At 39.1% G+C, this 13,517-nt stretch overlaps 1 protein-coding gene across 3 annotated transcripts in view; it reads right to left on the reverse strand.

Annotated features, from left to right (window-relative positions):
• LOC136885434 (NAD(P) transhydrogenase, mitochondrial) overlaps positions 1–13,517 on the reverse strand; it is a 151,317-nt gene that overhangs the window by 66,522 nt on the left and 71,278 nt on the right. For all 3 annotated transcript variants that reach the window (XM_067157984.2, XM_067157986.2, XM_067157985.2), the window contains one exon: positions 7,972–8,198. In XM_067157984.2, coding sequence (XP_067014085.2) covers positions 7,972–8,198 — 227 coding nt within the window. The remainder of the gene's footprint in view (positions 1–7,971; positions 8,199–13,517) is intronic.

The following is a 13,517-nucleotide window of genomic DNA, read 5'->3' on the forward strand; positions in this document are numbered from 1 at the left end:
CCACGTTTTAACAAACTTCACCTCATTACCGCAAGCGACAGATTACTGATTGAAAGCATCTTTTCGCACAGGATCTTCGAGACGGCGTACACTACAAGAAAGAAAAGAAAGTCATGTCTATAATAAAAGGAAGTACGGGTAGAACATACTGGGCACACAAAGTTATTCTTGACTATTTTAGAATTAAATAATTGGTTTCACTTCAAGATTCGCAAGTAATCAAAGGTAAGTGGGAGCTGTGATGACATGATGCGTTCGGCACCATGAACCAAGTGACAGCGACCCGATGACGGCTCCTGAGTGTCAGGTGCTAGACGGAAGTACAGGATGCTCGTGCCGCCGCCAGTCCCGCCACGTGCTGCTCGTGTTGGAGTGTTCTGTGTTCTGTCATATCCTCTTTGTTCTGCGAGTTCCGTTGCACCGACTACTGGCCTTCGGTAGTAAATCGGTACATGCGAATAACTTAATGTGATCTGTTTTGTGTTCAACTGTTCTATAAGAGTGTTTTCATTGAAGTCTAGGAATATATACCATACAAAAGACTGTAAACTTTCCATGACGTCACACCAGAGTCCTGTTTGGGACTTTTTTACTAGAATAAAACCCGACAGAGTGAAATGCAATATATGTTTTTCTATTTTGTGTGCAAAGGGATCTTGAACAGGCACAATGACGAGACATTTCAGATTTAAACATCTCACAACAGACATTTATCAAAGTAGGTTTGTATCAGTGCATCATGACTCAGAAGATGAAAAGGCAACAACTGAAGCTTCAAGTCCTGTGCCTGCCACATCTGTTCAAGTAATAACTGGACAAACCTATCATCCTGTGTTGCTAATGGAAACTACTACTACTACTACTACTACATCATACACTCGAGTTAAGCACATTAAGCCCATTAAGCAGAGGGAAGGTACAAAGACTGAAACAAAATAGTATACAAGCCTATTAATCCAGGCCTATGTCAACAGCTAAGAAAGAGAAACTTGACGAACAGTTGTTGAAATGGATTGCAAAAGATTTTTTTACCTTTCAATATAGTTGAGGCTGAGGAGTTTCAGAAGTTTTTATCTATGTTGAATCCTAATTATAGTCTCCCAAGCCGTAAAACACTTTCAAATAGTCTCTTGAATAAACTGTATGACACAACATTGCAAGATGTCAAGGATAACGTGTCAGAAAATGCTTCATATGTAGCCCTCACAACAGATGGGTGGACTTCATTGAAAAATGAAAACTAGATAGTAGTTACCGCTCATTTCATATGTAAAAGGGATGGCACACTTTTTTCAAAGCTTCTGTCCTGCTCGAAGTTTGAAGGAAGACACACAGCAGACAACATTGCCGAGGAACTCAAGAAAGTGGTAATAGAATGGGATCTTCAGGACAAAATCGTGGCCTGCACAACAAATAATGCTTCAAATATGGTTAGTGCGGTTCAGAAGTGCAACTGGTGGCACGTTCTGTGTTTGGCGCATAGTTTGAATCTAGTAGCACAATCAAGCCTGGAAGAAATAAAAGCAACGGGAGAGAAGGTATAACGTATTATTGAATTCTTTAAAAGGAACCCACAATCCTTGGAGAAACTTCACAGCACTCAAAAACAGATGGGCTATCCTGTTCTGATTCTAAAGCAGGACTATCCAACACAGTGGAACTCGACATACGAGATGATGAATAGAGTCATTTCAGACTAAGGAACCACTACAAATTACTCTTGCAATAATGAACAATAATTCTGTGGAAGTTTTAAACAATGAAGACTGGTACATAATTGAGAATCAGTTGAAGTTCTACGATGCTTCGATGAAATGACGAGGGAAGTCGGCAGTGAAAAGCACATTACCCTTTCAAAAATTGGACTGATGAGTAGAAAACTTGGAACTCATTACCAACAGCTGCGAGAGATGGAATATGACAGCCCGGCCATTTTTCGACTCCTTGGCAAGATAAATGAAGAACTGACAAGTAAAATTTGCAACAAGTGGGAAGCAACACTTTTAGATCCAAGATTTAAGGCGTATGGTTTTATGAAGGATGAAAGCAAACTTAAAGAAATAAAGGAAAAACTTATTAATGATGCTGCTACCGTTATTGGCACTGCACACGAACAGACAGCTTTTAACACATCAGGTGGAACACAAGAGCCCTCATCACATGAGAATCAGGCATATGGGTCTACAGTATCATTTTCGAGCATATTATGGAAAAACTTTGATGCAGCCGTTGAAGAGCTCGTTCAAGCTCGAACTGTTAATCCAAAAGCAGCAAGTATCATATAGATGGACAAGTATTTAAATATGCCTCTTCTGCATAGGCTAGTGATTCTACTTCAATGGTGGAATGAGAACAAAGATACCTTGCCAGCCCTCTACGACTTAATAAAGAAGAGACTTTGCATTATGACGACATCAGTTCGCTGTGAACGAGTGTTCTCAAAGCAGGGACAGACCATCACAGAAAACCGTACACGTCTAAAAAGTGACAAAGTTTCTAAAATCATGTTCCTGAATGCAAATATGCCATGAACTTTTTTGAGCACCATTTAAAGTGTAGTATTGGAAGATTAACATTTGTCGGTAGTTTCACTTAATTTTTATTTTCGTGTTCCCCTTGTATGGTATAATATAGTGTAATTTTTATTTTCATGTTCTCCTTGTATAGTATATACTGTTTAATTAGTATTTTAGTGTTCTGCTTGAATATTGTGTACATAAATAGAGTACCGGTACTGACGAATATTTCTTCAATTGTGCGAGTATATGTTTAATTAGTGAAAATAACATTGTGACATTTGTAAACACATTTACTGCCAGTGTAATTATGACAGGTGTATTTCAGAATGAATGAAAACATTCTTATCCTAAAAACAACAATTTAGACATGGTATTTCTGGGTGCATATTTCAGATTTCCAACTGGTTTTTCACGTGGCGTGAAGTTTTATCCTGGCCCTAATTACAATACCGGCCGATACATTCAACTGGTGAAAGTATCCTTGGATTAGTTACTTTTAAACGCCTTTAAACGTGATTATTGGGCGCAGATTTCAGTGTTCCGCCTGTTCGTTCACGCTCCGTGCAGCTTCATGCTGGCCATGGCCATAACTACACACAGCATGTTCGATACAGGCATATTCCCGCTGGCGCGGAGCATGCAATGTTGCCTCTCGAAGTTCTCTCTACTGCACAGTTACAGTCCCATGTCCCATGTGCCCACTGCACACAGCCAAGGCCAACTAGTCTGCCTAGTGCGGCCTTCGACACAGCACATTCCAGCTGACGCGGAGCATGTCATGTTGCCTCTCGAAGCTCTCTCTCTACAACGCAGTTACAGTCCCGTGTCCCGTGTGGCGGCACTCTGTACCAAAACACTCCGCCTCAAGCTCCTAATGTTGCGGAACAACTGAATGTTCCAGTCTGCCCAACCCTAACTGCCTGGCCAGGCTTCTAGAAAAGTATGACACAACATGTTCTCTCGTAATTTCTAGTCTCTCCAATAACCTATTTACAAATGGATCGAATGTTCTGTAACTCTCTAATGGCAAGATGCATTGTTCTGGGCTATTACTGTGTGTTGCACAATATTACACTGGATTTATACATCATATTTACAGGTAATAATAAATTATATACTATTAATTGCGTGTTCTATATTAAATAAACTCATAACTCATATTAATATACATACAGCAGACGTGTCATGACATTACCTCACATGTTTTGTTACGATTTATACCAAACAAAGTCTGTACGTAACTACTTTAATAATAATAATAATAATAATAATAATAATAATAATAATAATAATAATAATAATAAAAGTACAGAAATGGAATCCATCAAAAGAGATCCAATGAGGAAGTCTACAGCAAAATAGAGAAAATTATCGATACAATCCGAAAAAGACGGGCACGATTTTACGGTCATCTGAAAAGAATGGACGGAAGAAAATTAACTAAGGAGTTCTTTCACTTTTTTGATTCAAACTCCAAAACCACAATTCCCTGGTTTAGAAATACCAAAGAAGACCTGCAAATGCTACATATCTCAGCTGAAGACGCCATAAACAGAGATCGCTTCCGCAAGAAAATATTGACGAATGGGCTAAACCGAGACGAGCAACCGAAGAGAACAGAGGAGCATAAGCAGGCCCACTCACAAAGAATGAGGGAAATTTGGGCTCTAAAGAAGGCCAAGTTAAGTGTCAAATGCTACAAGACTTAACTTGGCCTTCTTTAGAGCCCAAATTTCCCTCATTCTTTGTGAGTGGGCCTGCTTACGCTCCTCTGTCCAAGGGGCTACGAGTCTTCTCTTCAGTTGCTCGTCTCGGTTTAACCCGTTCGTCAATATTTTCTTGCGGAAGAGATCTCTGTTAAGGGCGTCTTCAGCTGAGATATGTAGCATTTGCAGGTCTTCTTTGGTATTTCTAAACCAGGGAATTGTGGTTTTGGGGTTTGAATCAAAAAAGTGAAAGATTTCTTTAGTTAACTTTCTTCCATCCATTCTTTTCAGATGACCATAAAATCGTGCCCGTCTTTTTCTGATTGTGTCGGTAATTTTCTCTATTTTGCTGTAGACTTCCTTGTTGGATCTCTTTTGATGGATTCCATTTCTGTACTTTGATCCCAAGATTCCTCTCACAATTTTGCATTCTCTTTTCTCCAGTTCTTCAAGGAGTCCTTTGTTGGCATTTAGAGACAGGGTTTCGGCTGCATATAGAACTACTGGCTTCAGAACTGTTTCATAGTGACGTATCTTGGTGTTTTGGGAAAGGCATTTTTTGTTGTAGATTGTACGGGATGTTTGGTAGGCTATTTCCAGTTTGCGTACTCGCTCCTGAAGTGCTTCTTTGTCCAGTCCATTTTTCATGATATCTCACCCAGGTATTTGAATTTGTCTACTCGGGTGATGTCCCCGTATTTTGTATGGAGTTTTGGTGGAGCCTCTTTGATGTTAGTCATTACTTCTGTTTTCTCAAACAATATCTGCAAACCAGTTTGTTCGGCAATTTCCTTTAAAATTTCAACTTGAGCTCTAGCGGTTTCTATGTCGTTTGAGAGAACAGCAATATCATCGGCAAATGCTAAGCAGTCCGTTGCGATCCCCTTGGATTTGGTTCCTATTCTCAAAGGAATGTAGTTGGTTTCCTGTAATCTCACCCGCCAGGTTCTGATGATCTTTTCAAGAACACAGTTGAAGAGTATCGGGGATAGACCATCACCCTGTTGGACTCCTGTTTTGATGTCAAAGGAATGCGAGAGACATCCGTGGAACTTCACCTTGGATTTTGTATCGGTCAGGGTGGCTCTAATTAATGCCAGCAGTTTCAAATCAACTCCAAATTCATTTAAGATGTTTAGCAGGACTTCCCGGTCAATGGAGTCGTACGCTTTCTTAAAGTCCACAAAGACAGACACATACTGCTTTGACCTTAGTGTGCAATACATGATGATCGTTTTTAGATTTTGGATCTGTTCAGCTGTTGAGCGACCTTTTCTGAACCCTCCTTGGTATTCACCTATTTGATGTTCGACTTGTGCTTCCAAACGCTCCAGGATGGCAAGTGATAGAATTTTGTAAGTCACGGGTAGCAAAGATATTCCTCTGTAGTTGTTGATGTTCTTCATGCTGCCTTTTTTGTGTAGTGGATGGATCAAAGCTATTTTCCAATCTTCGGGTAGGGTCTCCTTGTTCCAAATTTCTTCTATTTGCTTTTGCAAGATATCAAGTGATTCCTCTGGGGCATATTTCCATAGTTCTGCTTCTACTGAGTCTTCACCTGGGGCTTTATTATTTTTGAGACGGGCAATGTGGCGCTTGATTTCATCTCTGTCGGGTGGTCTGGAATCTGGGTACCTGAGTAAGGGTTCCTTGGTCTCAATGGCACTTTGCGGTTTAGAGCAATTAAGTAAATTCTTGAAGTAATCTGCCAGAATGCTGCAATTTTCTTCATTTGACGTCGCCACTGTGCCGTCCTTTCGCTCAAAGCATAGAGATGGTGGTTTATAGCCAGTGAGTTTGCTTTTGAAGGCTCTGTAGTACTCTCTGCTTTCATTCTTCCTAAAATTTTGTTCTATCTTTTCAATGAGAGATTTTTCGTATTTACGTTTCTCAGTTCTGAACACCCTAGCTGCTTGGGCACGTTGGGTTTTGTAGGTTTCCCAATCATTTTCTGATTTCGTACAGTAGTACTGTTTCCATGCATTGAGTCTTTCTTGGAAGGCTGATTCGCAGGTACCATTCCACCAGGCATGCTTTTTGCTTCTCTTGATTTCCGCAACGTCTTTGGCAGCCTCAACAAGGAGACTTTTGGCGTTGTTAAAGTCACAGTCATTTGGTCTAGCCTTCTCCTGGAACTCCTCGACCCTATGCCGAAGTTTATCGTTGTCGAAGCGTGTGATCTGTTTGGTTGTCTTCCTTGTGTTTGCGGGAATTGGTTTGAATTTGATAAGAGACATATAATGATCTGAGGCCACATTGATGCCTTTCTTTACCTTCACATTCATAATCTCAGGGCTGTTTCTCCTGGAGATTGCAACGTGATCAATTTGGAACTCTCCGAGAGCTTGGACGGGAGAACGCCAAGTCATTTGCTTTCTGGGTAGATGGCGAAAGTGGGTCGACATGACCTGCAGGTTGTGATTTTCGCAAATGGACACCAGTCTTTTGCCGTTGGAATTGGTTCTTTTGTGAGCAGGGTAATTTCCTATAACTTTCTTGTACTTCTGTTCACGACCTAGTTGGGCACTGAAGTCACCAAAAAGAAGCTTGACATGGTGTTTGGGGATTTTGTTTAATTTTTCATCCAGTAGGTCCCAGAAATTATCAACTTCATCTGGATCAGACTTGTTCTTATCGTTTGTAGGAGCATGTGCGTTAACTAGGGCGTAGGTTTTGTTCGCACATTTAATTGTGAGTATAGACAATCTGTCATTCACAGGTTCGAAATTTGCAACCGATTTAAGGATCTTGGTTCTAACAGCAAACGCGGTTTCAAGCATCACAGCTCCATTGAGGATTCCTCTTTGCGCTTTGCTCTTGAAAAATCGGTAGCCTTCGGATTCAAAAATCTCTTCATCTGGGTACCTTGTTTCCTGTAGGGCCATTATGGATATCTGATTTTCGTGAAGAGCTTTGGTGAGGGTTTTCAGCTTGCCAGTTTGTGTAAGTGAATTTATGGTGAAAGTTGCTAGAAAGGTTTTAGATTTTGGCCTGAGTTTTTGACTCTTCGGGGTACACCGAGACGCTCCGACTCGTTTCTTGCATGATGTCGAGTCTCCCCCAGAATCCGAATGAGACTCGTGCGCCGTGGCGTTCACGACGAGGGATTTATCCGAACATTTACCCCCTGGGGTATGTTTTTTGAAATGTTGTGCCATCATGCTTTTTGACTTGACTTTGCTTTGGACGGGTACCCATCCTTTTACAACTAGGGTTGTTAGCCCTAGAGGTTGCCTCAAGATGTTTTCTGGCTTCTGGTCATTTACCAGTCTTCGCCGTTACCCTGGCAAGGGACCAGTTTTTTCTTCACGGTGGTATTTTATTTCCCTACTACCCTCTGACTCTGCTGGCGGCAGAGCCAGCGAGCTTCCCCAATTCCAATGGGAAGCACCCGATGGAGGTAACCGGTAAATCCCCATACATATATATATATATATATATATATATATAAAATAATAATAATAATAATAATAATAATAATAATCAAGCTCGATATTTTCGTTATTTACCCATGGGTTAGAGAATTGTTTCCAAGTTATACTAGTCCATTACACTTGCAACAACGTAGGGCATTCAGAGGGCCAAAAACTGGTAAGTTTCTTGAACTGGAAGACGAGTTGCTTCATTATGTTACAGAATTGCAAAATGATGGCTGCAAAACACAGTCAGTCACAGAACAGCAAGGTAATTAGCTCAAAATTGTACATTCTGTAGAGTATAAGACTGTGAGAGATTTTGGTACTCACCTGTGTTGTAGTATGTGGAAAGAGTCCTCCACCCATAAGTACCATTCCTCCCACAGCAGTGATACCAGAGATGGCGTTGGTGACAGACATTAGAGGAGAGTGTAGAGCCGGAGTCACACCCCATACCGTGTGGTAGCCTGCGATATTTGCCAAGCTGAACGTGGTCAGCATCGTAGTAAATGATGAGCTGGGGGATATCATACCCGCAGCAAGCAGACCAGTCATACCTGCAGAAAATAAGGAAATATCTGAAGAATTAATAATAATAATAATAATAATAATAAAAATAATAATAATAAATAAAGCTCAAAAATGTACATGCTCTACATATATCAAAAAATGTCTGTCAATCAAAACAATTAAAACATTACAAGATGGTGGTTCAACCAGAGGTGACGTATGGAAGCGAAACTTCTTAAAGTCACTCAGAGAAACAAAATCAACAAAATCCTAAAAGTAGAAAGAAGAATAGCAAGGACATGCATAAATTTTTTTTTTTTTTTAAATTTAAAAAGGTGGACAATGGTGGATAGTGTCCAATGAAGTGGTGTACAGAGAACTAGAACCCATCACAGATACTATATGGAAGAAGAGGATATCCTTTTTTTGTCACATTATGAGGACACCAGAAACCAGATTACCATGAAAAATTATAGAGAAACTCTGGAATCTGAAGCAACAAGTAGGATGAATTAAGGAAATTAAAGAGGATATGGAGGAACTAGAAAAAACTTTGGATGACTTGCCCAAAAAAAAAAAAACAGAAGATTTAAAGAAGCTGAAAAACATAGATAAGATTTGAACAAAAATAGACAAACGACATACAATGGAAAGAGTATTTACAGATGAACGACAGTAAAGATCAGAATGAATGAAAAGCTACTGGGCAATTAGGAAAGAAAACCTATTGAAGAAGATGACCAGAAAACGATTGACTGAACTGGTCCAATGAGGCCGTAAAAGATGGTGTTTACAGACTTTGGAGCAACTTAGAAATATACACCCACACCAAGAAGATATCAAGTGTAATCTGGAAAAGAAAGACAACTTTTTACGGTCACCTCTTCAGATTGTCAGCTGAGAGAATCTGTAAATGTTTGTTATCCGACTTTAGAAGTCTCAAAACGGTTCCTCCTTGGTTGATGGAGATCGATAAGGATCTTTCAAAGTATGGAATCACAGAAACAGACATTCAACTCTGAGCACCACTCAAACTCAAACAAGACAGGCTCATCAAGAAGAAGTCGCAACTCAACTGAAACATGTCCATTCTGATGCATGGAAGAAAGCACACTCCGAAAGGATGAAAACCTGAGGTTTCGCGGTCCTTAGTGGTCCTAATGATGAATAATAACAATAATAATTGTGGCAGGATTTAAGACAGCAGTGGGGAAAGAATGGAAACTCCTTCATTTATTGCTTTAAAAATGATTTACGTTGTGTTTAGACCTTTGAACTTTTTTTTTTAAAAAAACTGTTTTGGATTTTTTTTGTGTTGTGTCAAAAGTATTATTTATCTGTGAAATTTCTTTTTGTATCTAACTTGTGAAACAGCGTGTACCTACCCGTGCCGTTTTAGAAAAATATTTCCTGTTCCGTAAAAGAATTTTCTGGATCATCAAGAATGAAGAGACTTCTGACTGGTAAAAATAAGCTCAAATAGAATAGGTGAATATGAAAGTCAAGAATAAATTCCGTATCCAGAGTGGTTACTTTGGCGACTGTACCATTTCCTGCTTTTCGATCTCATCCGCTCTTTCTGTGGGAGCAAGGTAGTCTTTGAGTCTTTGATTTTTGACCATCCCAGAGAGTGGATGCGGTCCTGCCGTGGGATACCTGTCTCGGGGTGAGCACTATTTCTTCTTATTTTATTTCGGACATTAACTTCATTTAAATTTAATTATTTCTTTTCTTGCACTGGAGTTTATCCTCAAGATTTACGTTCACCATTAAGATTATCGAAATAACTTAGCTTTTCAGTTAAGCACGTGCAATTTTGTTTTTGGAGTCAATTCACTTTTCTTTTTTTTTAACCTTGAAACTAACATGTAATTTAACTTTTCCTTGGGTTTGCCTCCAGTAGTTCTGTATTTTTTAATATACGCACATAAAATCTATGCTCTTTCCTGGAAGTGTGACAAGTTTTCTGTGCCTCTGTGTTATTTCTTTTTTCTAATTTGTGTGCATCATTGAATACTTAAGTGTAACTTAAAATTTTCCTTTGTACATAGCACATATCTGCAGGCGCAGTTAACACATTCATCTTATAAATGAGTTTGTTTAATTCTTTCTATGATGTGTTTTGGTTCATCCCTTTATTATTTTGTTTTGTTTATGTTATTTTTTTTTTAATATTCAAGGGAAATTACCATCTACTACTTGTTCATTCACAACAGATACTCCATCAACCTCGTAGGGTCCATGCCATTTTCCACATCCATCTTGTAGTTGTCATATTTCCCAACCTGTTGTTTGGTACCCTGCTTCTATGAACCTTGATTTTGTTTTACTGTTTTTACTGTGTTCATAAATTCATAAAATTTATTATTATTTTATTATTATTATTATTTGCGAATGAGCCCATTAGGACTACGCAAAGTACTTAGAGACAGGCATTTGCCTTTCTTTGTGCCCACACTTACTTCATTCGTTTGCTGTGTGCTTCTTTTCTCTCTTGAGACCATGTTGTTCCGGTCTTCTTCCTTGGTTCCTCCTATTGGTCAACTTGCCACTTATGAACTTTGGCTCTGAAGATCACCCGGCTTTGGATGTCTTCAGGTGTAATTCCTGCCAGTTTGAGATCTGTTTTAATTTTGCCAATCCATTTTATTGTGTCCGTTTTGGCTTTACTTCGGTTTTCATAAAATTCAACTATTTGCTTGGTAAGTCTATCTGGGATCATCCTTTTTATATGTCCAAGAATCTTAATCTGCGTTTTCTGATGTCGCTGTGAATGTTAGAAAATTGTTTGATTTCCTGTTTCCCTCTAAGGCGGTACTGTTCATCTATAAGTTTTGGGCCTAAAATTTTTCTAATGATCTTGCGTTCCTTTTTCTGAATATTTTCTAGATCAGTTTTTCTGTTCAAAATTAGTGTCTCTGATCCATAGAGGCATTCTGGTTTTATTACTGTATTATAGTGTCTTAGTTTTGCATGCTTGGAGAGACACTTTTTGTTATAGATATTTTGGGTGAGTCTATATGCAGTTTCCATTTTTTGTTTCTATTCCATTGTCCTGAATTATTTCACCAAGATATTTGAATTGCTGGACCCGATTTATTTTGCCATATTTTGTCTCCATGAATTTAGGGGCTTCTTTGCTGCAGGTCATGTATTCAGTTTTTTCAAACAATATTTGGAGGCCGACTTTTTCCGCTGTTTCTTTCAGGAGTTCGATCTGGTTTATGGCTGTTGAAACGTCACGAGTTAAGATTGCCAGATTGTCCGCAAATGCCAGGCAGTCTACTGCTAATTTGCCCCTACCAAGAGTGATTGGTTGGTCATTATTATTATTATTATTATTATTATTATTACTATTATTATTATTATTATTATTTTATATTATTATTTTATATTATTGTGTAACCCAGCTGTTGAACGGTTAGATGAGTAGTTTAATAATTTACTCTTTAATCTAAAACTTAGTTAACAACAATATTTTCATTCAATTATGGAGGGCACCACCAACAAGACCTGAGGTTCCTGAGGACAATTAAGGGCCACGATAAACTGATCCACCAAGGATATGGTAAGTAAATAATATATAATTATATGTAAATAATAAGTTAGGTGTAAGAAATAGATTACAGGTGTAGTACGCCATCTGTAATTGGGAATAGCCTGTTGGTGGTTAATAAATCTATCTATCTACCTTTATATGTACACCAGACAAAGTCCATGTATGGGTATGAGATCACCATGGAAACTGCAATGCTACAACAACTGTATATGGCGACAAAACATCCGATATCAGTGGGCCTTGTTAATGAAGGAACCTGTATGAACACAATATTCACTCCCTTGAGCTACTGACCAAAGAAGAAACTTTGAAGAAAACTAACAAAAAAAGGTAGACAGAATTTACTATTTGAACCATCAAATATAGATAAATTAGTTGAAATAGATGGATCTAGACTGAAATCGAATGCTTTTATAGTATGATATAAAGAGCAATGAAAAAAATTAAGATTTTTGTAACAGCCACCCAGGTGAAAATGCTGTAAAGATTACTTTCTGGATAACAGATGATACCTTCAAATCAGCTCCAAAAGTCTTCATACAACTCTCTACTTTTTATGTACTAGAGCAGTGGTATTCAAAGAGTGGTACGCGGGGTCGTCTCAAGGGGTTTGCAAATTTATCGTAGCTTCTAACTGTTTTCGGTGAGCCTGCTCATTTTCAATAAAATCTTGTTTTGATTTACTGTTTTTGTCTGTCATTAAACAGAGCCCCCTTTCTGAACTATTCATTCTAAAATATGTGTCAGTTCGTAACTCCCACTGAACTGGTATGGAAAAATGCTTTCTTATGCTGCATTGCTTTTGCTGAATTTTTTGTTCTGAAATCCACTCATTGGATCCAGTTTTTTCAGTAGCAGTGTATATAGCACAATAGTAATTGTTGCATTAATAATACTCGTATAAATCGTTGCTAGGCAATGAAAACCTCGTCATTTCACTCATGAGAAAACCACGTTTCTCTGTCTATCCGAAGGCTCGCCGCATTGCCTGAGAATGGGCAGAAGTCTCCAACTGTCGAATAATCGGGCTATCATTATGCAATGAGAATCACAGGAACAGTTCTGCGGCCATTGCTGACCGCTCAGTTTTGGACTTCTTCTGTAAACATTACTCTGAAGGAGTTACGGGCTTTCCTATGCCCAGCGACCATATAATATACAATTACATTACATCTCCATACAGGCCATGAAGGCCCTTGGAGGGGTGGAAGGTAAAGGCTTCCACTATCCGTAACCTCGGCGCTTGGTGGTGTAGAGTGGTTAGTTCTACGTCCGGCTGCCTTTGCCCCCAGCAATTAACCTGGTACTCATTTCTGGTGTAGGCTGAGTGAACCTCAGGGCCAAGTGCACCTCCGGAAGTCAAAATCAGATTTCTTAAATTTTACGACTTCCTGATGGGGATTCGAAACCAGGTTCTTTCGGGTGAACCGAGCACACCTTTACCGCCTCAGCCAGGCAGCCTCATGTACAATACATTATTGTTATTATTGGGGAACAGTGTGGTGTAGCAGTTTAGCTGCTTGCCTGTCATCCCAGCACCCGTAGTCTGATTTCTGATGTTGCTGGGATGCGATTTTCAGTTGAAAATTCCCTGGTGTAAGGAAGGGCATGTGACCTTAAATCTTTGGCCACACCTTTCATGCCTCAGTGCATACAGGAACCCTGAGCAAGCGAGATAAGCTGTGGAAGATGATGATGATGATGATGATGATGATAGTAGATATTTGCATCCAGCAACAATCATTTGTTATTTCTGGTATAATCACAATATACTCGTAGTTCCAGGTACAACGGTAAAATAATTGGA

Source organism: Anabrus simplex, chromosome 14 (assembly GCF_040414725.1).
Source record: "Anabrus simplex isolate iqAnaSimp1 chromosome 14, ASM4041472v1, whole genome shotgun sequence".
In the NCBI taxonomy this organism is placed as follows: domain Eukaryota; kingdom Metazoa; phylum Arthropoda; class Insecta; order Orthoptera; family Tettigoniidae; genus Anabrus; species Anabrus simplex.